The following is a 20,323-nucleotide window of genomic DNA, read 5'->3' as shown; positions in this document are numbered from 1 at the left end:
GGATTACAAGCAGCTCTGAAAATCATAAAATACATTAGTTGTCCTTCATAAACTCCTCCATCTATTTCCATCCAGAATGCTCAACTTACAGCACAAAATAATCCCTGCTGTCCTTCGTCGAATACATAAAGATGAAATGACAACTACAGTCCTCTGAACATGGTGGTAAAAAGTAAATAAAGAAGCAGAAAACATCAGCAAGATGAGGGATATGGACCCATATCAACATTTCCCTGAAAGTAGGACTCTTTCTTTTAGATCTGCTCCATCTGGTTATTTCCATCATCATGGTTTAACCTCAGAATAGATCAACATGATAGTTATTACAGCCCATCAACTCAATCAGATCATTCTTTTTTTCCATCCTTAGATCAAAACACCACCATCCAAGCCTGAAGCCGTTCCTTTTGTGCCAATATTTCATCGATAATCACACATCATAATATCCCTACGGTGTTTATGAACTAGATTATATTTACAGTTGAGTCAAAGCAGCCGGTGTAATCTATAAGTCATGAGCTGAGAGCCCAGGGGAGTGTAAGGTCATTAAGAAGGAGGTTTTGCCTCCAACCAAAACCCAAACATCACATCCATTCTGTTCTCCGCAGGAGGCGTTAATGGCTCTTTAGGCAGACCTGGGGGAGCCACAGGAGAGCCGCTTTAAGACGGTCAGAAACACTGAGCCTGTGGTTTGCATATTGAGCTTGTGATATCCCAGAGGTTCCACTCTGAGACCCAGAGGTAATGCTACACAATGGTTTGCTGCAGGCAGCGTGTTGTGAATGATGAATTTCAGACTTGAAATGTTGTTTTCATGACCACAACAGTGTTTGAGTCGGGGCTGAGGTTGATTCAACACAGATTGTAGGACTCTGTGCCCAGAGGACTCCTGACATCCACCAGAGTTGCAGCTGCATGACCACACCAGATGTTAAACTGGCTGATTTAGGATTCATTGAACTCATTACATATGTGCATAATGTTTAGATCAGCTGTGTTTTGATACAAGCCATTGTTATGGGTGAGGCATGGGTTCAAGTGCCATTTAAAGCAGCACTGCCATCTAGTGACTGCACACCATCAAAATACAGACTGCTCCTGGACCTTATGTACCAACATGATTAATTAGTTTGTTTTATTAGGTTAACATGAAAAAAAATGCCTGTCTAATCTCTAATTTATCAAATAGAAAACGTCTGGTTTTTACCTTTTAATCCTCTTAAATGACCAATCTACCTTCATGATGTTGCTTGTTGATGAGATTTTCCTGCTCCGACACATCAGCTGCAATAACGGCTCATCAGGCTTCTTCAGAACTCCATGACAAGCACATCCTCAAACCCTGAAGGTTCTGAGTCTCCACTATAAACTCTGATCTTTAGTTCCTGTCATAGATTTTGAGTTGGATTCAGGTCAGGTGATCAGCTGGGCTATTCCAGCACTGAAACCAATCAAGCGTCAATCAATCAAATGTCACCCAGTCAACATCAAACAGGGTTCAGTGTGTATTTTCCTTGGCAGTGAAGTCTTGTTTGATGACTGCATACAGGCCATGATGGGTGGATTGATTGTTTATTTATTTGTTTATTTAAAACAATTGTACCTCCTAATTCCAGGAAAGTTTCTGAAAGTCATCACAAGTGGTCCTTGAGCTTTTGGACTTCTCCTCTGATGATCAGCTTTTCACTATTCTATCAGAAATCTTAAGAGGAGGAAGATCTGGTTAAGGCCAGTTTTTGGTAAAATGATATTCTTTCCACTTTGTTTGCCAAACATAATGATGGTTTTTAAAGGTCTTTGCTTTTACCCATCATGATGAGACATTTCTTGTGGCACCTTGGTGATGAGACACCTTAAATACTGATAGATTTCAGCCGGTTTGTTGGCTTTTCATGACTTTGTCACCTCCTTTTATGTGTGTGTTCAATTCCTGTTCCCTGTTGAATGCATTTCATTACATATAACTTAATAGCATTCCGAAATATGAATTATTTTTCATTTTTCTTTGTATGACTTATTTATTGGGGTTAATACCAGCATTATGTTAAAATTTCATGTCAATACACCAATTAGAAATTTAAATGCTGAGAAAACTGTACAGATTTTTACCCATTGAATGGAAATGGAAATGGAAAAAATGGACAGGAATTTTAAATGGAAACTATATCATTTAGCCTCCTTGAAATGTTGTGACGAGAACAGATTAGGCAAAAATGTGACTTTAAAAAACATTATGTAGGCTCCTGCATAATTAGTAGTTTCTTTATTACAATGATGACAACAAAGGTTATTGATATAATTACAAATAAAACAGTTTTCACTCTCCAGTGGCTCATATTCAGAGGGTTGGAACAAATTACTCATGTGACTGTTTAATGACTGTTTAGGTTGGAAAATTTGTTGGAAATTAATGCAAACTCTTAAAGAAAATGTTTTATTAGTGATCATGGTGTAATATAACTTGAAAATTGATTTGGACACCACTTAAGCTAAACAGTATATGCAAGCAATCACATAAACTGCCTTTAAACTATCTTTTGGGGAATGTTTTGTTTATTTCAGCAAGATAAAACCATGCTCTGCACATATTACAGCAGCAAAACGGTAATAAAAGAGTTTCACTCTATGCAAACTATGGGGATGAAAAATAAGATAAAGAGAAAAGATTTATTTGGAAAGTTAGTATATTAATTTTGCTAAAGTACAGCTTTAAATCTGGCTTTTAACTAAGTTTGACTGCAATAATTGGAACCTTCGGGGATTTTTTCTGTAATTTATAGACTTTCTATGGCAATAACAAACAGTAAAATGTTTTCATTTCCTACCAAGATTATATGCCTGCTGATATTTGCATCTCAGATTTCCTGAGGAGACCAGCAAGTGCACTTCAGCCTCAAACTCTGTTAAGTACTTTGAAGTTGAATATGAGGTCAGCATCGATGCACTCATTACCACAACCCAGAAGCCCTACAGCTAGTGGTCAAAGACTTTGCCTCGCCTTGCAGAATCTTCTGAAAACCATTACCTCAGTGTTAGATAACGTCCTCAAGTTCTCTCCACAGCCCTCCACACACCGCTAGCCGATTAGCTGCTCACTGATTAATTTGCACAACTACCTCTGTGTGTGCCAATGGGTGTCTTATCAACCTTTGTCAGACCTTAAACTGTAAATTAATTAACACCCTCTCTCTTGTCATTTCTTAATTACCGTAGTTCCAGCAGGAATTCTGGGAACGCCTGCATCAGCGCCTCATGCTTATTATGATTTTTATTGCAGACTCATTGGTTCACTGGACAGGATATGATGATATGCAGCTCCGACTCCGATGAGGTGATGATGTACGGAGAGACTCTTCAGATGGAAGTTTGGTTTGCAACTTTCTTTAATTCCTTTGCTGAAGGTGACACCAGACTTTGTGAGAGCTTTATAAATAACCAACAGCTTACAGTGATCATCTCAAACATTCTGAACTGAGTTTAATGCATCTTAAAGGGATGGAAGTGCAGAAATACAAGATGTTTTAGGTTATTGGAAAGCAATACAGAGAAGACATCATTTTAAAAGAGATTTTTATTAATGCCGTCTTTGATGCGATGGTCTTGGAGGCATTCTGAAGTGAGCTTCTTGCCTGCAGATCACTGTCAAACACAAACCGCAATGAGTGGAGAGAAATTTAAGCATTTCTAAATATTCAGAAATTCTGGGAAGAGGTTATGAAGTGTTTCTCAGAGGTGTTTGATATTTTAAAAAAATCCTCTAAATTTACTTAAGCTGAATAAACACAGAAACAGACCAAACTACTGGACTCTGGAATTGCTTGATCCAGGAGAACTACTGCGCTGTTAGATGAGTAGAGGTGCTCCTTCTTTCAGGCTTTGGATAAAGGGATGTTCAGACTGTATTGGCCTGGAGGCAAACAGAGGCTTTGTCTTTCTCTGGGAACCAGATACAGTATGAGTGTTATAGAAGCTGAAGACAGATGTGGACATTTTTTCATGTGTTATGGCTATTTCTGTGTTTTCATTTTGAAATATTATACTTTAATAATGTTATTTTAAATCCATTCATCAAATGTAAGTATACGTTTGCAATGTTGGGTTGTTTGTACCATATGATAAAGAAATAGCAATTAAAATTATTTGGGGAAAAAAAGAAATGTTAGTATTTGCTCATTTAAAATATAAATAATTTCAGTCATCAAAAATGTCTCATAAAGACTAAACTAAATAGCTCATTAGTCTAAGTAAGCAAAAAGAAGCATACTGAAACTATTTATTGGGTAATGTAAAAGGCTTGATTTATCTGGAGAAATTAAGATTCCTGGTGGCCCATGTCCTGGTTCTGATCTAAATGTGTGATTTGGGCTTAAGACTTCAGAAAAGTAAAAATAAAACTAAATTCTGTATTAATGTTTCTTTTGGTTCATTTGGGTTTTTTTGTTTTTTTTGTTTTTTTTACAAAAAAGGCACAAGTAAGAAGACTTTGCTGTGATTCGGTCTCTGTGCATTTCCCTGTTACAGTGACGTGCGGTCAGGGGAGGCAGTGCCTCATCTGTCATAATAAAGAAAAAAACATACAATAAATATTAATATTTTCCACTGATCTGTGTTAAAAATGCATTTTCCGTATGACTCTAACACGTTTTTGACAGTTTATTAAGTTAAAATTGCCAAATTTGAATATTTCCTGATCAAATCCAGGGCAGAAACACCGGTGGAGGCACAGGCGACTGACTGTGCCATCCAATGCAAACTGAGTTGCATGACATGTGCCGTTTTCTCTTCCTCAGCATATCGCCAATATGAACTTTACAGAAATATTTGTTATACACAATGACTCTCTACAGTCTGTGTAATGTCTTTAATGTATTTGTGAGAGAAATATTCCCGTTTATTGTACAATAAAGCGCAGAGAAAAGTCAGCAGGTGAGGCAAACAGTACTCTGCCTCACCTCAAGGGGACGCACTCACACACCAACACGGTGTGTGAGTGTTGCCAACTTAGCGACCTTTTTTTGTTTTGTTTTGTTTTGTTTTGTTTTGTTTTGTTTTGTTTTTTTAAAGCGACTAGCGACTTTTTCAGTATTGGAGACTTTTGTGGACTGACGTATATGAACGTAGTTTATTCTTCTCAGTGAGGAGTGGGTGCTGCTGCTCAGGCCCCTCCTCTGTCCAAAAGCAACCAGAAGAGGCTTCTGGCAGCAGCAGCTGCTGCATTCAGAGCAGGAGATGATCACCTGTTTCATGACGAGGCTGAACATGAAAAGTTCAAAGCTGCTGCAGGATGATCTCTCGCTGGTTTACCGTCAGATATTAACGTCTATTAATGAAGAGCGTGGAGGAAAACAAGTGTTGTGAAATGTTGCAGCCTCCTAATTAGAAAACAGCCTACACTTAATAAAATTAAACTAGAATAAAAGAAAATATTAACCAAAGAATTTGTTTTATTTGTATTAGTTTTGTCTTTTTAAATATTTTTAGCTTGTCTTTTTGTCCATTTTTGCCTTTCCCATGACATTCCTCTCCACAGCAGCCTCCATTACTATGTACCAGGCTTTAATGCACATTAAATGATGCCATTTAGCGACTTCTAGCGACTTTTAGGACAGCCAGTAGCTACCTTTCTCACTGAAGAGTTAGTAACAGTGGGTGTGAGTGTAATTGAAAGAGGAATTCTGATAGGATATGAAGCATTACCAGTAGTTGCATGCTGTTGAATGAATATTGAAATAAGATGCTCTTTTCAGTTCTTACAATTGTAAATCAGTGCCTTACCAACCATAAACTTCACCGCACGTCACTGCCCTGTTATAATCTATACCAGGGGTGCCCAAGTCCGGTCCACAAGATTTACCATCCTGCAACTTTTTGATGCCACCATTCTCCAGCAAATCTAAATCAGATGTCATCTGCATGTCATTCGGCTCTGCAGAGACCTGGTAACGAGCCAGTCATTTGATTCAGGTGTGTTGGAGAAGGGTTGCATCTAAAAGTTGCAAGATGGTAGATCTCGAGGACTGGACTTGGGCAGCCCTGATCTATACAATAACTGGCATTTAATTCATCCCTGAATTGGATCTTAAATCTGAATTTGGGATCAAGTGTAAGTATTGAACAGTAAAATAAAAATCTTTGAGGTTAGAAACAAAACATAAACACATTTCTCTATATCAGTTGTGGATTTCAGTTGCAGGTTTGGTGGGAATTTTCATCGCTGGTTCAGTCAACCTGCTGAACCTGATGTGTTTCCTGACTATCTTGCCAGTTTGGATTTGTTCTAGCAGCAAATTTTCTAACAAATGTTGACAAAGTTCTGTATAAAGTAACCAGATCTTCCTCTCTATCACACTGGAACATTTGGTGAAAAATTCACAAACATTCCGCACAGCTTATAGCCATGTAGACTGGAATAAATAATTTTTAGTTACTTAAATACACAAATAAAGGCACCTAGTTTTTCAAAATCTGTGACAGAGGTATAATTCCTGCTCGGTTATTCTGAGCTTTGGGTCACACAGCTTACCTGCTGCTGTTTGTCACAGCAATGGAAGCGCACATCATTAAGGGTGGAATCATCCAGGGCATACTGGTAATCTTCCATCTTGGTTTCGATACCGCAGATTCCTCCATCGTGACATTCCTGGCTCCAGTAGCCATACTCACCCCAGGTCATGCCGGACCCCTCCAGTGTCGGGTTGCTGCTGCAGCGGAACTTAATGTTGTTAACACCCGTGTCATCACCAAACATCCCCTGATGGGGCTCCACGCGAATCTGGAAAGAAGTGAGCACACCACTGGGGCAGTACTGAGGATGGGACCACTCACCAAAACTGGAAATACAGAGATTAGATGGGGAAAAGTCAGAAAAATTCTAAGATAAGGGTTGGTGGGTTTTTTTCTCTTTGAACAGGATGGAAAATTGCAAGTCTCCAGCTTCCTACTTTCAAAGTAAATAATATTCTTAAAACTACCTTTTGAAACACTGCTAATGGCTCCTTAAAATTAAAACTATTTTAAGAAAAGATGGGGGCATTGAATTTAAAATTTGATGGTGTATGCCTAATTTACACAGATGATAAGATTTATATTTTCATTTTAGATAAAACAAGACTCAAAAACTAAATGAAGTTCAGTGCTTTACTCCTGTTGTCAGTAGTTTCTTGGACAAGCACCCACAGTAGAGGCTGGAACAGCTACATAACTGTGCTTTTTGATTGAACTGGTTTTATTTCTTTGTCCATCCGCATGTGATTATCTGTTGCATCATAAAGTCATTTGTAATCCTAAGTGCAAATTTTGTTAAGTTATTTAAGGAAAAGTAATAAGGTAGATAATCCAATCAATAGTTTTGCCACATGTCTAAACCTAAACAATTCATCCAATGAGACAGCGAGTACCAACCAGTGAGACAGAGAGAGAGATGGGTTGTGTAAATGCCAATGTCACCACCCAAATCTGCTCTTCTTTAAAATAAACTTTAAAAATAATCAAATCAAACATCTCTATATTGATAAATAAAAAACATTTTTGAATGTTTTACTGCTGCTTACTAGCCAGTGTGGGATTCAATGTAAAAGAGGAAGCTTCTGTCTCCATTTTTTGCGCAGATGAGGCGGATTCCATTCAGGGCGGTATCATCCCCCCCATACTGGTTAGTCTCCACCTGAGGAAACAGGAAAAAAAAGAGGCAGAAACAGGTTATCTTGTTCTACCTGCAGCAGCTGCCAAATCAAGTGTTGAAAATTCAGATCAGGTTAAATCACAGAAAGCTTGTAGCGTTTGTTAACTGTGATAGGCGTCTCTGGGACTGAAAGCTGCTCTGCATGCAGGTTAATGCACAAAATCGTGTTCTCATAGCTTCATGAAAACCACGACTATTTCCTGCTTCAGAAAACAAGTAGTCTTTAAGATGATGTTTTTGTGTCAATTTTATTCTTTGCCATACAAATATACGTCATGCAACTAATTATTTACTGTATTCTGTTACCCTGACACTGAATCCAACAGCAAAGAAGTTTTCAGGACACATCTCTGGCCAGGTCCAGCCTCCAAACTGCTCTCCGTTGGGAACAGTCAGCAGAGACCTGTACTGTCTGTCGTTGAAGGCCACACCAGCTCGTTGCAGAAAGGTCTTCTCCTCACAGAACCCACCAGACAGCACAGCCAGCAAGGCCACGGCAAGAAGCAGACTTGTCATGTTAACAGCAGAGAGGGTCAATGTTTCACTCTGAAATGCCAACTAACAAGTAACTGAGTTTTTTTGGCTCAAAGCTTTTAAAGCCTCCCTGTTGATTGTGAAATGGCCCCTTCATATCAGCATGAATCATTTACAACCATATCACAGAGCAGCATGGGAATGAACAGCTTGTGGTGGAAAAAGGAAAGGTTTTCTAACTGAAGTTCACACACGGGGAATCTGCTGTGCAGCTTTTAGCGATCTTTTACAACTCAGTAGCGGATCTCAGCCGCCCATGCCCTGAAGTCTTTTAAAGTGATGTTGCAAAAGCTGGAGGGCCAGTAAATACAGTCTTTATGTGGTTAGCTCACAAACATTTATTCCTGTTTCTACGCTTTTTTAAATTTCTTTCCTTGTGTATTTATACTTTTCAGGCATACTTTGTCATTTTTTCTGTCCTGACACTTTGATTTCCTCCACAGTCAACTTGTATGTTTACTTTTTTACAACCTTCTCATTTTGTCTGCACTTGCTCCAAATTTTAGACACAGCTAATGGGGAACAAGCTAACATTTTGTTTCCTTTCCATTGTCTACACTGCTGTCTTGGTGGGATCGTGTTTCCTGTCAATCAGCAAGTGCACCAGGACATTAAAGTCCCAACATGTGAGAAGCTGAGTCTGCTCTGTCCGTTCTTATAAATGTCCTCTGTGTTGCATTTCCAGTCTAGTCCGTCAACAATCATCTCTTTTGTTTTGCTGGTAAAACTGCCAATTAGTTTAATACTATATAAGACAGGAAATGATGTGTGTATGGGTGTGTGTTAGGCCAGAAAGGGAAATCGGTTTTGACCGCTTTGTCGGGAACATGCTGTCATCACCCAACATGCCGTTTGTTTTATGTGTTTCATTGAAAGTAAACGAAAGGAAAATAAATAACTGCAAGGGACATCATCTGATCATTTATTCACACCATCTACACCAGGTAAAATTCCGGATCTAAAAATTCCAGTGGCTTTTAAGGGGCAATAAGCAGAAATTCATCCTTTCTAGATTGGAGGACTTAAAAAATGGTTATGTGAAGAACTAGAGATGTAATTTGACGTCACACACCGTCTCTCTGTGTTGATCTCCAGTCCCATGTTTACCAGCCGGTCCGACAGCTCGTTCATGTATGCTCATGTGACTCGTCGCCTCCTCCCTTCTCTCAGACCTCTCAGCCCTCATTCCCTATAAAAGGCTTCAGCCAGCGAGCAATGGCAGCGCATATTTTCAAAGCAAAAAGGCAGAGAGCGGAACAAAACATTAACCAGAAAACGACCAGGAACCAACATTGCCTTGAAAAAAATACAGTGGTTGTTGGTGAACAAGTTGTCAGACAGAGAAGGAGACATAACCCGGATTAACACTGACTTTGTATTTTGCAACAGCTAAAGAAGCTACAATTTGACTCGAAGCTAGCTCTTCTCCTGGACAGTAAGTAACAACATAAATGTTATAAGTTACTTCGACATGTTATACAAAATGATGATATTGTTTTGCTTGGTGTGTTTGCACTTTCTTTGCGAACAAGGCGAGTGGGGGGAGGAGGTAGAGTGAGGTGTGGCTCATTACACACTTTGTTTTGGTCTACAGGCAGCGCACAACAGCAAACCTTGTGGTGAAACAATTCAGCTTATTGCCCCTTTAAGTGTTGGCCTAGCCTCTTCAGTTGGTGTTCAAGATGAGGTGATTGTTTTTGCTCCAAACTGACTCACCAGTTCTCTGTACTCTGCTTCTTGTCCATCACTGATACTCTTTACAACTGCAAAGTAATCAGAGCATTTCTGGAGATGTCAGGACTCAGAGTTGTATCAGAGCTCTAAGGTGTACAGTGTGAAGAGAAAAGGTGGGCGTAAAGTCTGCGATGCCTCTGTGCTGCTGACCACCATCTCAGACACACAACAGACCCCAACCAGTCTCACAAACTGTACTCTGTTTGTTAGCTAGCCATAAATCCAGGTGGTTGTGGAGGCATCCACCTGGAATTTATGGAGCTTTCATAGCAGAAGAGTTGAATTGTATTAAAAGCACTTAAGAAAAAAAAAAATCATGATTCTCAAAGTGCCACCTGATTGGTCAAGAGGAAAGTGCACACTCTGAAGCAGGTAGCTTCAACCCCAAGAACATTGTGATGTACAAACTGTAATGGGTCCTGAATTGTGCTAACTTGCTTATTGAGATGTTCTCTCAAGGACTTTCATGATGTGAGATTTTAGGGAAACTGGTCTGTAGCCATTTGGATGGTTGGGATTTTTTGCATACTGGAACAAAGCAGGATGTTTTCCACATAACAGGAACGTGTTTATGACTCAGGCTGGTGTTAAAAAAGGGACTGAACCTAATATTAGGGTAAGAAGTCATAAGTATGATAACTTCATCTTAAATGTTTGGAAAAGATTAAAATTATGGGGTTTTGAAGGAAAAAATAAATGAATGAACGAGAAGCTCTGTCATGTGTTCACAGGTGAAATTCATCGTAGAACAGCATGTTGCCTTCCCACGAAGCTGTTTATCTCCACCGTCTGCTGCAGCAGAATTTAAGCTCAGAATAAAAGGTTGTTTAGGTTCAAGTTGTACCAAGGAATTAGCTGATTTCAGAACAACAATATAAAGCTGTTTCCACCTATGGTAATAGCACAATTCAGTGCAAGAAGCTTGAATGGAGCCAGTAAAAGAGGATTATGATGCCCAGTGAGACTTTTTTGGATAAAAATCATCTCACACAAATGAGATGATGGAATTTAAATAGTTTAGAGAGAGTAAGCTTTTGATGCTCTAAAACCTCCACAGTCATCTAAAACTAATTTTACATGTGCACTGGACTCTTGAAATGTTTTTGAAATGTTCCAGAGCCCACAACATTCACTCTTTTCAACTTTTCAATGACGATTTTCCACCTGCTGACACTGCAACTTTCCGTAGGACTAAGCAAAATTACTAACCAGACATGAGCAGAGATGGTATGAGGTCCAGCTTGAGAAGTGTATAAGGTATGCCCATGGTTCTGGTGATGATAGCGATGACATGCTTTCATCTTACAGATGACAGTTGTATTGCTTTCTTTGTATGAACTGAAAACAGCTTCACCCGGTTGGCCATTACAGTATTCCAGTAGGAATAACAGAACATGGTCCAGAATTTTAGTGAGTGCTATAACATTTTTAACCTCTGTTCAGCAGTTGCATCACGAAATTAAAGTAAATGTAAATTAAATGGAAAAATACTTTATTTTCTTCTTAACAGTAGAAGATTTATAAAACAGTTCTTCCTTAAAAACATTTTAAAATATTCACAAACAAAACCAAAGAAGAGAACACCATTGTTACCATCCTAGATTAGCCTGCTGTTTTTCAAGTTTATATTTCATTTCATATTTGCATTTTTTAACCTTTATTTTAAATTGGTAGATGTTTCTACTTAGTTTGATTATATCTGTTAAACTGTTCCATAATTTTACTCCTGATATTGAAACACATTCTTTTTAAAGTTGTCCTGACAAGCTGCTTTAAAAAAGTCCCAGCAGCTTGTCCCACTAGGGTTTGGTCCTGCAGGTGGTGGGTCCACAGGAGGGTGGTCTCATGTTGCCTGGGCTGTACCTGGGAGGAGCTCATGGGTAAAAGTCTGACCACCAGGTATGTACCAATGAGCTTCTACCCCAGGCCCAAGGGTGAAGTGCTAGTCTTTGCAACTCAGGTGACTTAACTGGATACCTTGAATTGAGGATCATGAAAAAGCAATGAGTTCACAGTTTTTCTGGTACCTCACCCAGGACCAGTCTGCCATGGGAGACCCTACTGGGGGTAAACTGCATCTCCAGGGATCCCTAAGAACTTCAAACTCCTGATTCATGGAAGGGAACTGAAACAGGTCAGAGGATGCATTTCAGACCAATCCCACCAAGAGGCAGCCTTGGGGAAGACCCAGGATTTACTACTTGAGATTATCTATTGACTTTGGAACACCTCAGCCCCCAGCCACCCCAGTAGATGGATGGAGCATAGCTCATAGTATAAAATTAAGATGGCCCACTCCGTAACAATGAACCTCTCTACTGCAACTGTAGAGAGGTTCATAGAAACTGTGACCATTTCATGCTTCTGATCTTAAGTCCTGTTGACTGAGGTCTACGTTGCTCCAAGTACTCGTGACTCAACTGTTGTGATCAGAAAAGCTAAATGATAGTTTAGTGCTGAAATTGAACACAAACAGTGGCCTGTGCAGAACTTATGAAGACATTTACATTCTTGGGGAGTGGCAGCTAGAGGTGGGCTTGGGTCTGGAGAACCTGGGTTCAAGTCATCACTCTGGTTACAGAGGTGAACCACTGTGGGCCCCTGAGCAAGGCCCTTTATTCCCAAACTGCTGCCCAGGCACTGAAATATGGCAACCCACTGCTCACTAGTAAAGCTATGAGAGATGGGTCAAATGCAGAGCCTAAACTCCCAACTGGGAATTAATAAAATTAAAAGTTATTAAAAACATTATAATTAAGCACACCTTTCTAAAAGGGAAAACAAAAGTATGATCTAATATGCATGTTTTTGCTTTTTTCTTAAGATGAATGAACTCGACAAAACCTTGATCCTCCTCTATGTTAAATAGCTGCTAGTCCTTCACAACTATAATCATGACAAGATCCTCAAGGCCGACTGGAGGAGGTCAAAGCGAGTGTAGAGTTCCCTTAAGAAGCTCTGCTTTTGCACAATCTGCTTTTTCATTTGGGTGGTCAAGGAGTGGAATAAACTCCTGCTGCCTTGCTAACGTGATCATTTTCTAAATGTTTCACATGGTACTAAATATGGATTTTGACCAACCAGTGCTGTAAATCTGGTACAATGCATCTTTTCTCTTTTGAAATGAATGTTTTCTTGTGCATGGTCCCTGACAAATAAATCCATCCATCCATCTTCTGTCGCTTATCTGGAGTCGGGTCGCGGGGCTAGCTGCCTAAGCCGGGAAACCCAGACTTCCCTCTCCCTGGTCACTTTCACCAGCTCATCCGGGGAGATCTCGAGGCAATCCCAGGCCAGCTGAGAGATGTAGTCCATCCAGCGTGTTTATGGCTTCCCCGGGGCCTCTTTCCGGTGGGTCATGCCCGGAACACCTCACCAGGGAGGCGTCCAGGAGGCATCCTGACCAGATGCCCAAGCCACCTCATCTGGCTCCTCTCAATGCGGAGGAGCAGCGAATCTACTCTGAGTCCCTCCTGGATCACCAAGCTTCTCACCCTATCCCTAAGGGAGAGCCCGACCACCCTGTGGACAAAAAATCATTTCGGCTACTTATATTCGCAATTTTGTTCTTTCGGTCACTACCCACAGCTCGTAACCATAGGTGAGGGTAGGAACGTAGATCGACCGGTAAATCGAGATCTTTGTCTTTTGGCTCAGCTCCCTCTTCACCACGACAGACCAATGCAGAGTCCGCATCACTGCAGATACCACACCGATCCACCTGTCGATCTCCTGCTCCATCCTTCCCTCACTCGTGAACAAGACCCTGAGATACGTGAACTCTTCCACTTGGGGCAGGACTTACTGCCGACCCGGAGAGAGCACTCCACCCTTTTCCGGCTGATGACCATGGTCTCAGATTTGGAGGTGCTAATTCTCATCCCAGCCGCTTCACACTCGCCTGCAAATCACTCCAGTGAGAGCTGAAGATCACGGCCCGATAAAACCAACAGAACCACATCATCCGCAAAGAGCAGAGACCCAACCCTGAGGCCACCAAACCGGATCTCCTCAACACCTCGGCTGCGCCTAGAAATACTGTCCATAAAAGTTATGAACAGAATTGGTGACAAAGGGCAGCCTTGGTGGAGTCCAACCCTCACTGGAAAGGATTCTGATTTACTGCCGGCAATGCGGACCAAGCTCTGGCACTGGTCGTACAGGGACTGGACAGCTCGTACAAGGGGGTCCGGCACTCCATACTCCCGGAGTACCCCCCCACAGGAGTCCCTGGGGGACATGGTCGAACGCCTTCTTCAAGTCCACAAAACACATGTAGGTTGGTTCAGCAAACTCCCATGCCCCCTCCAAGACCCTGAAGAGAGTGTAGCGCTGGTCCACTGTTCCAAGACCAGGACAAAAACCGCACTGCTAAGCCAATCAAAATGAACTTTTTAACTTAAGATTATGAAGCCAGATGAGGGCAATGGGTCCTTTCACATCCCTGTTTCCTGGACACCACAGTGGGGCAAAGGGAGGTGGTTGCCCCAGGGGCCAGGATCCAGGCTGGCTGTGCTGATGGGCAGGCTGCTGGCCCTGGGGAGTGCCCAGTGTGCTGCATCCAGCTGGGGTCAGCGGCTGTCGATCTTGGCCCGCCGGAGCCTGTTCTCCGTGACTAAGGGAGGCTCTGGCTGGGGCTTTCCTCTGCCACACTCTGACTGGGTTCGGGGTCGTCCTCATGGTGGGGTGGTTTGGATACGTGTTCCAGGATTGCTGCTGATCACCCGGGTCTCTGGGCTGCCCTAGTCTGCCTCTAGCCTCTGTGGAGGCGTGGTCACATTTGCAAGATCACACTCATCTTTGACCACTCCTTATTCCTCATACTCTGCATACTCTGTGTGTGTGTTGGTGTGTGTGTGTGTGTGTGTGTGTGTGTGTGTGTGTGTGTGTGTGTGTGTGTGTGTGTGGGTGTGTGTGTGTGTGTGTGTGTGTTTCTGGTACTTTGGTTGTTGTTGTGATGTATGTTGTCGCTGTCTTGGTTATTTTATTAGGAACTCCTAATAACTGTCAGCTTTGTTTTCCTGTTAAAGCTGTAGGAAATTCTCTGCTGTGTTTCTCTACAGGTGTAGCAGGTGGCTGTCTGGTGTTAGGTTGGATTGAAGAATCGTTGCTTCTATCTGTTATATCTTTGTCTCCTCTTTATTTTTCTTCCTTTTTACTTCTGTTCAGTATTTTGCTTTGTTTCTGTCCCCTCTGATCAGATCCAGCAACATTGCATCAAGTCCATAATTCTAAATAAATAAATAAGATAAAGAAAAAAATTATAAATAAATAAATTTAAAAATTATTTTATCAAGAGAAGCCTTATACCCATGAAGGTCCTCTTGGCAAAGCAAATTTGTTTGGCACAACACCACAGCCATACCATCATTCTGCTGCAACCATGCTGGACAGGAGTAGTTAAAAAATAAATAAATAAAAAATAAGATTATGAAGACAGTGACATGCAAAGCTACTAAATGACTGCACAGCCCTGCAAAATGAGAGTGAGACACTAAGATCACCATAACTTTAAAAAATGGTTTACTCCTGACACAATCTTACTAAGATAAAGGTGATTAGAAAATGTTTACATGTTTCCTCCTTTGGAACAATTAAACTAAGGAAAAGTGCTAAAATTCCACCAGTTTATGTATTTATACTGACGTATGAAGTCCTGTTATTTTCTAAATCAAACATTAAATGTAAGAAACATATACCCTGCAGTCTCAGCTAAATCGCTTCAAAGTCTGTTGGCTAAACTGCATCCTGCTTTCAGAATAAATGATCCAGCTTTCATGCAAGAGTTATGCTGACACAAGCAGGCCTTTCAGCTCCATTACAGCTCTGCTTTTGTCACAAATTCTCAACACATTTACATGTTAGCAAAACAGAGACTTAGCCATATAACATTTAATCTTGTTCTAAGTGTAAAGAACATTTTCACTTCTGGAAACTACTTTTTAATTCAGAGTTTGTTCTCTCTGCTGGCCAAGAGTCACAGAGTTCAAGGCATCGTCTGAAAGACTGTTAATGCAAAAGCAAAAGAAAAAAAAAAGAGAAAAACTCAAAATTGCTGTTCTTTTAACTTTCAAGGTTTTAAGACCTGAAATTTATTCCTCAGAATCTACACACTCTTCCATATTAAAAAATATGTGGCAGCTATCTCATCCATCACTGTGAAAACTAATTTGATTCAGACCGCAGCTAAATAAATCCAGCAGAGAACAGACGCAGTTTAGGTGCTCCTTTAAAAAACCCACAAGCAGCCATGACGGGCATCATTTACTGATCAGCTGCAGCTTCAGGAGCAAATACCTGCTCACGAGCTTGTGATAAATTCCCAAATTTCCCTGAGGACTCTCCAAAGGGATTAATAAAGTATTTCTATTCTATTCTAACTAATGATGACTCTGCAAACATGCATGTGATCACAAAGACAGCTGTGATGAAGGCTTAATAAACATACAAGATGATAAAATGCATGTGAATGTATTTTGTCCACAGGGACGAATATTTTACTTTTACTTCATGTATTTTATGTGTACATGACAACTGCAAAACTACCTCTGTAACAACATGGCAAAACATCTGCATGTTTTAAATATATTATTCGAAAAAACAAACAAATATGGCATGGCTCAATGGGTAGAGTGGTTGTCCAGTAGCCCAAGGATTGCCGGTTCCCGGCCTGCCAAGCTCATGTCGAGGTGTCCCTGAGCAAGACACCGAACCCCTAACTGCTCCTGATGGGTTGTGGTTAGCGCCTTGCATGGGAGCTTCCACCATCAGTGTGTGTGAATGGGTGAATGTGATGTATAATGTAAAGCGCTTTGGGTAAAAGCGCTATATAAAGACAAGCCATTTACCATTTATTAAGATGAAGAAAAGGGATTAAACTGTGTCACAAGTGAGTAATTAAATCAAGACAAGAGCATGTAAGAGCGAAGCTGGGAACAGCCATGCCCGCAGTTATTTGTTTTGATGCTGTTATCTTGAGGTCACAAAGCTCATTTTATGCGAACAGTTAATGTTTCTTATCTTGAGCCTTTTGTTAAATTGAAATAACCACTTATCATGTGATTAGCTGCAGATTGTTTTTAACGGTTTGGTCTGTGTTTATGTGTGATTTTATGTTCTCTCTGTTGGTGAACCTCTAGTTTTTATTCTGGTATTATCAGGGCCTTGTGTGTACTCTTTGTGTTTTTATCATTTTATTTCTTTTAACTGTTTTATTATATGTTTTATGTTGTAAATTATGCTGGCAAACCTCTGGTTTTTAGATGAGCTTCATAAATTAAGTTGACTTGACTTATTGTAGCAGGTTATCACTAGATAATGAGATCTGATGAAAAAGGTGAGCTTTAAAATTAGTGGTTGACACTTCATTTAATTTAATCTGTTCACTTGCTGGCAGTGGCTTTCCTGAAGTGCAATGAATCCTGATCAGTCACCACAGAGCCAGCCTTCTCGATCAGTGTCTGGTACTGAAGATATGCAACATCTTGGTGCATTGAAGGGTCTCAGCTTCTTCAGGTAGAGTCTGATTTGTCTCTGTGTCCAGCTGAACGTCCATGTATTCATATCCCTCCACCTCTGGATGTTCCTAATTTTGGATTTCAACCTGAAATCCACAATCATGGCTTTTGTTTCTGTTAAAGATGAGGTGATTGTTTCTGCTAAATCTCACAAACTGACTGACTAGTTCTCTATACTCAGGTTCATGTCCATCACTGATGCAACCCACACCTGCAGAGTAATCAGAGTATTTGTCTCTGTAGCAGCTGGGGGATAAGGGCCTTTCTCAGGGTCCCACGGTGGTTCACCTCTCTTGGCACGTAGAAGTTTGCAGTTGGATAGTAGATTGATAAAACCACATCTGTGTGTTCGGCAGACATTTATGCTGCTCACGGTTCAAGAAATTTGTTGATGCGACTTTTCGTTTGCGAAGACAGACTGGTGGTGTGAGAGCTTCGTTGAGCCACTGCTCATGAGAGAGCTCTGACATTGTTTCAGTGACTCAGCAGGCAGAGAATATCTCTGTCGTCATAGCAACACCAACAAGCAGGCCTTGTTGTTGTAGCAACGGCAGATGCAGTAATATAGTGATGTAGAGGAACAGGATTAATTTAATCAACCACCTATAGTTTTTATTTCTTTTTTATCTAAATCATTTATATTATTTGCTTTTATTCTGTCTTATTTGTGTATTTATTTTTATTTTATTTATTATTTTATGACAGAAAAAATATTTTTATATTTTTTCTGTTACTAATTAATAATTTATTGTATTTTATCTTATTCCATTATTTTTCTTTTTCTTGTTTTCCTGATTTGCACCTGTTTTGTTCTCTCTTTTTTTACCTGACTTCTGAAATTCATCAGTAAAAATAAAAATTTAACATTTAACACAGGGATTATGAATTACAGAAGAGTAAACATTTAGTTTTTAATTGGTGAAATAAAACTGAAGAATCCAGTCTGAGTAATTTATTTACCATTTTGAAGATGTAGAACATGTCATTATAGAAGATTCTTTTAATTATTTATCACATGACATTGGATCTCAAGCATATGCCTGGTAAAAATAAAGGTTAAATAAAAATAAAATATAATATTTCTAATGATGAGTATTAATAATTAAATACTAACATAAATTAAATATAGGAGTTACAATAAATACTTGCATTTTGTACTTGCTGTTACTCATACATTATGTCTGTATGCAGACTGTCACAAAGTCAACATAAATCAGCTGATCAGGATGGATCTCCTGACACACCTTCAACATGAACAGATGTGTTCCTGCAGGAAGGACACAGTAAACTAGCAGACGTAGGCTTCTCTGAACAATCTGGTGTCCACTGAGATCAAGAATGTGTTGAAAAGTGAAAAAATCTGCAACATTAACGCCATCAAAGCTGCTTCAAATATGTTAGACTCATATCAGCCTGTGGCAGGTAACAAACCATGATGATGTTGCAAATTTATAATAAGGTGAGTGGTTGGCTGAAAGATTTTCAGATGAAAAACAAAAGAAAGAAGTGACATAAAACTGTGATTTGCTACTCCGTGGCTTTAATATTAAGGCACAGAACTCAAGAGTTGAGCCTAAATAATTGCTGCCACCTACTGGGACAAAGTCATCATCACAGTTGTAAAGGGGATGCATCTGCTTAGCTTTTTGTCCAGCATGTTTTAAAGATAATGGATGTCCTGATATGTGCCACTGTTTCAGATCCACCATAATTTCCCAAAGCACAGATTCAGGTCTTCAGCTAAATAGATAAAGATAAAACTGAAACCATGGTGCTGGCACACAAAGATTCAGTCAGCCCAGTTAAAAACAACAGATCAAGAAAAAATGTGGGTGTCATTTTGGACTCTGAGCTTAATTTGAACAGTTCTATTAAAGCAGTAAACAAATTAGCCTTTTACCACCTGAGGATTGCATCCACATGGTTGTAAAATATCACTCCGGCTCTCAGATCTCTACTCTGGCTTCCTGATCAGTTTAAAATGTTGCTGCAGGTGTAAAAGGCTCTGAATTGTTTTGCATATATCTGATCTGCTGATGCCACATGAGCCACTAATATTTCTAAGATCTGAGTCAAGTTTGCTTTCCATCCTAAACATTTAGTTTTTCTACTCCTAATATCTGGAACAAACTACCAGAAAACCTGAAGTCTGATCCAAACTTTAGTTCACTTAAATCAAGCTACTGCTTTTAGGTTTTTCAAGACCATTCAAGCCCTTCTGCCACCTCCTTGTACTGTAGACGTTAGCATTGCTGAATTCACTGCACAAATATTAGTAGTGATTTTTGTCAGAAGAAGTTGCAGTTATATAAAAAGATCTGGATTTCATTAGAACAAAGAAACAGTCTGGAAATGCTGAAGTAACAGTCTCAAGAAGCTGCTTTGCTGTCAGTTTTTGAAGCGTTTCACTGTCTGACAAATGTGTCTGACACACCATATATATATATATATATATATATATATATATATACACACACAGATACAATACCGCTCAAAAGTTTGGGGTTACTTAGAAATGTTGTGATTTTTTTAAATAAAAAGCAGCGTTTTCTTCAATTAATATAACATGAAATTGACCAGAAATACAGTGTAGACATTGTTAATGTGGTAAATGACTGTTATTGCTGGAAACAGGTGTTTTTATTTATTGGAATATCTACATAGCCATACAGAGACCCAATCCAAGTTTATCATGTTAAAAGGCTAATTGATCATTTGAAAAGCCTTGTGCAATCGTGTTAGAACAGCTGAAAACTGCTGTACTGATTAAAGAGGCAAAAAAAATGGTCTTCCTTTGGCTAGTTCAGTATCTGGAACTTCAGCATTTGTGTGTTCAATTATAGTTTCAAAATGGCCA

At 39.8% G+C, this 20,323-nt stretch overlaps 1 protein-coding gene across 1 annotated transcript; it reads right to left on the bottom strand.

Annotated features, from left to right (window-relative positions):
- Window positions 1-3,553: 3,553 nt before the first annotated feature.
- On the bottom strand, window positions 3,554-8,253 carry LOC121641193 (vitelline membrane outer layer protein 1 homolog). Its single transcript, XM_041987176.1, has 4 exons — window positions 7,988-8,253; window positions 7,551-7,663; window positions 6,524-6,830; window positions 3,554-3,639 (listed from the first exon to the last, which is right to left on the bottom strand). Exons 1-4 carry the CDS (start codon window positions 8,195-8,197, stop codon window positions 3,637-3,639), a joined length of 633 nt encoding a protein of 210 aa, XP_041843110.1. The 5' UTR covers window positions 8,198-8,253; the 3' UTR covers window positions 3,554-3,636.
- Window positions 8,254-20,323: the final 12,070 nt, after the last annotated feature.

This window comes from Melanotaenia boesemani, chromosome 6, assembly GCF_017639745.1.
Source record: "Melanotaenia boesemani isolate fMelBoe1 chromosome 6, fMelBoe1.pri, whole genome shotgun sequence".
NCBI classification, from domain to species: Eukaryota; Metazoa; Chordata; class Actinopteri; order Atheriniformes; family Melanotaeniidae; genus Melanotaenia; species Melanotaenia boesemani.
This window is presented reverse-complemented; position numbering and strand designations above follow the sequence as displayed.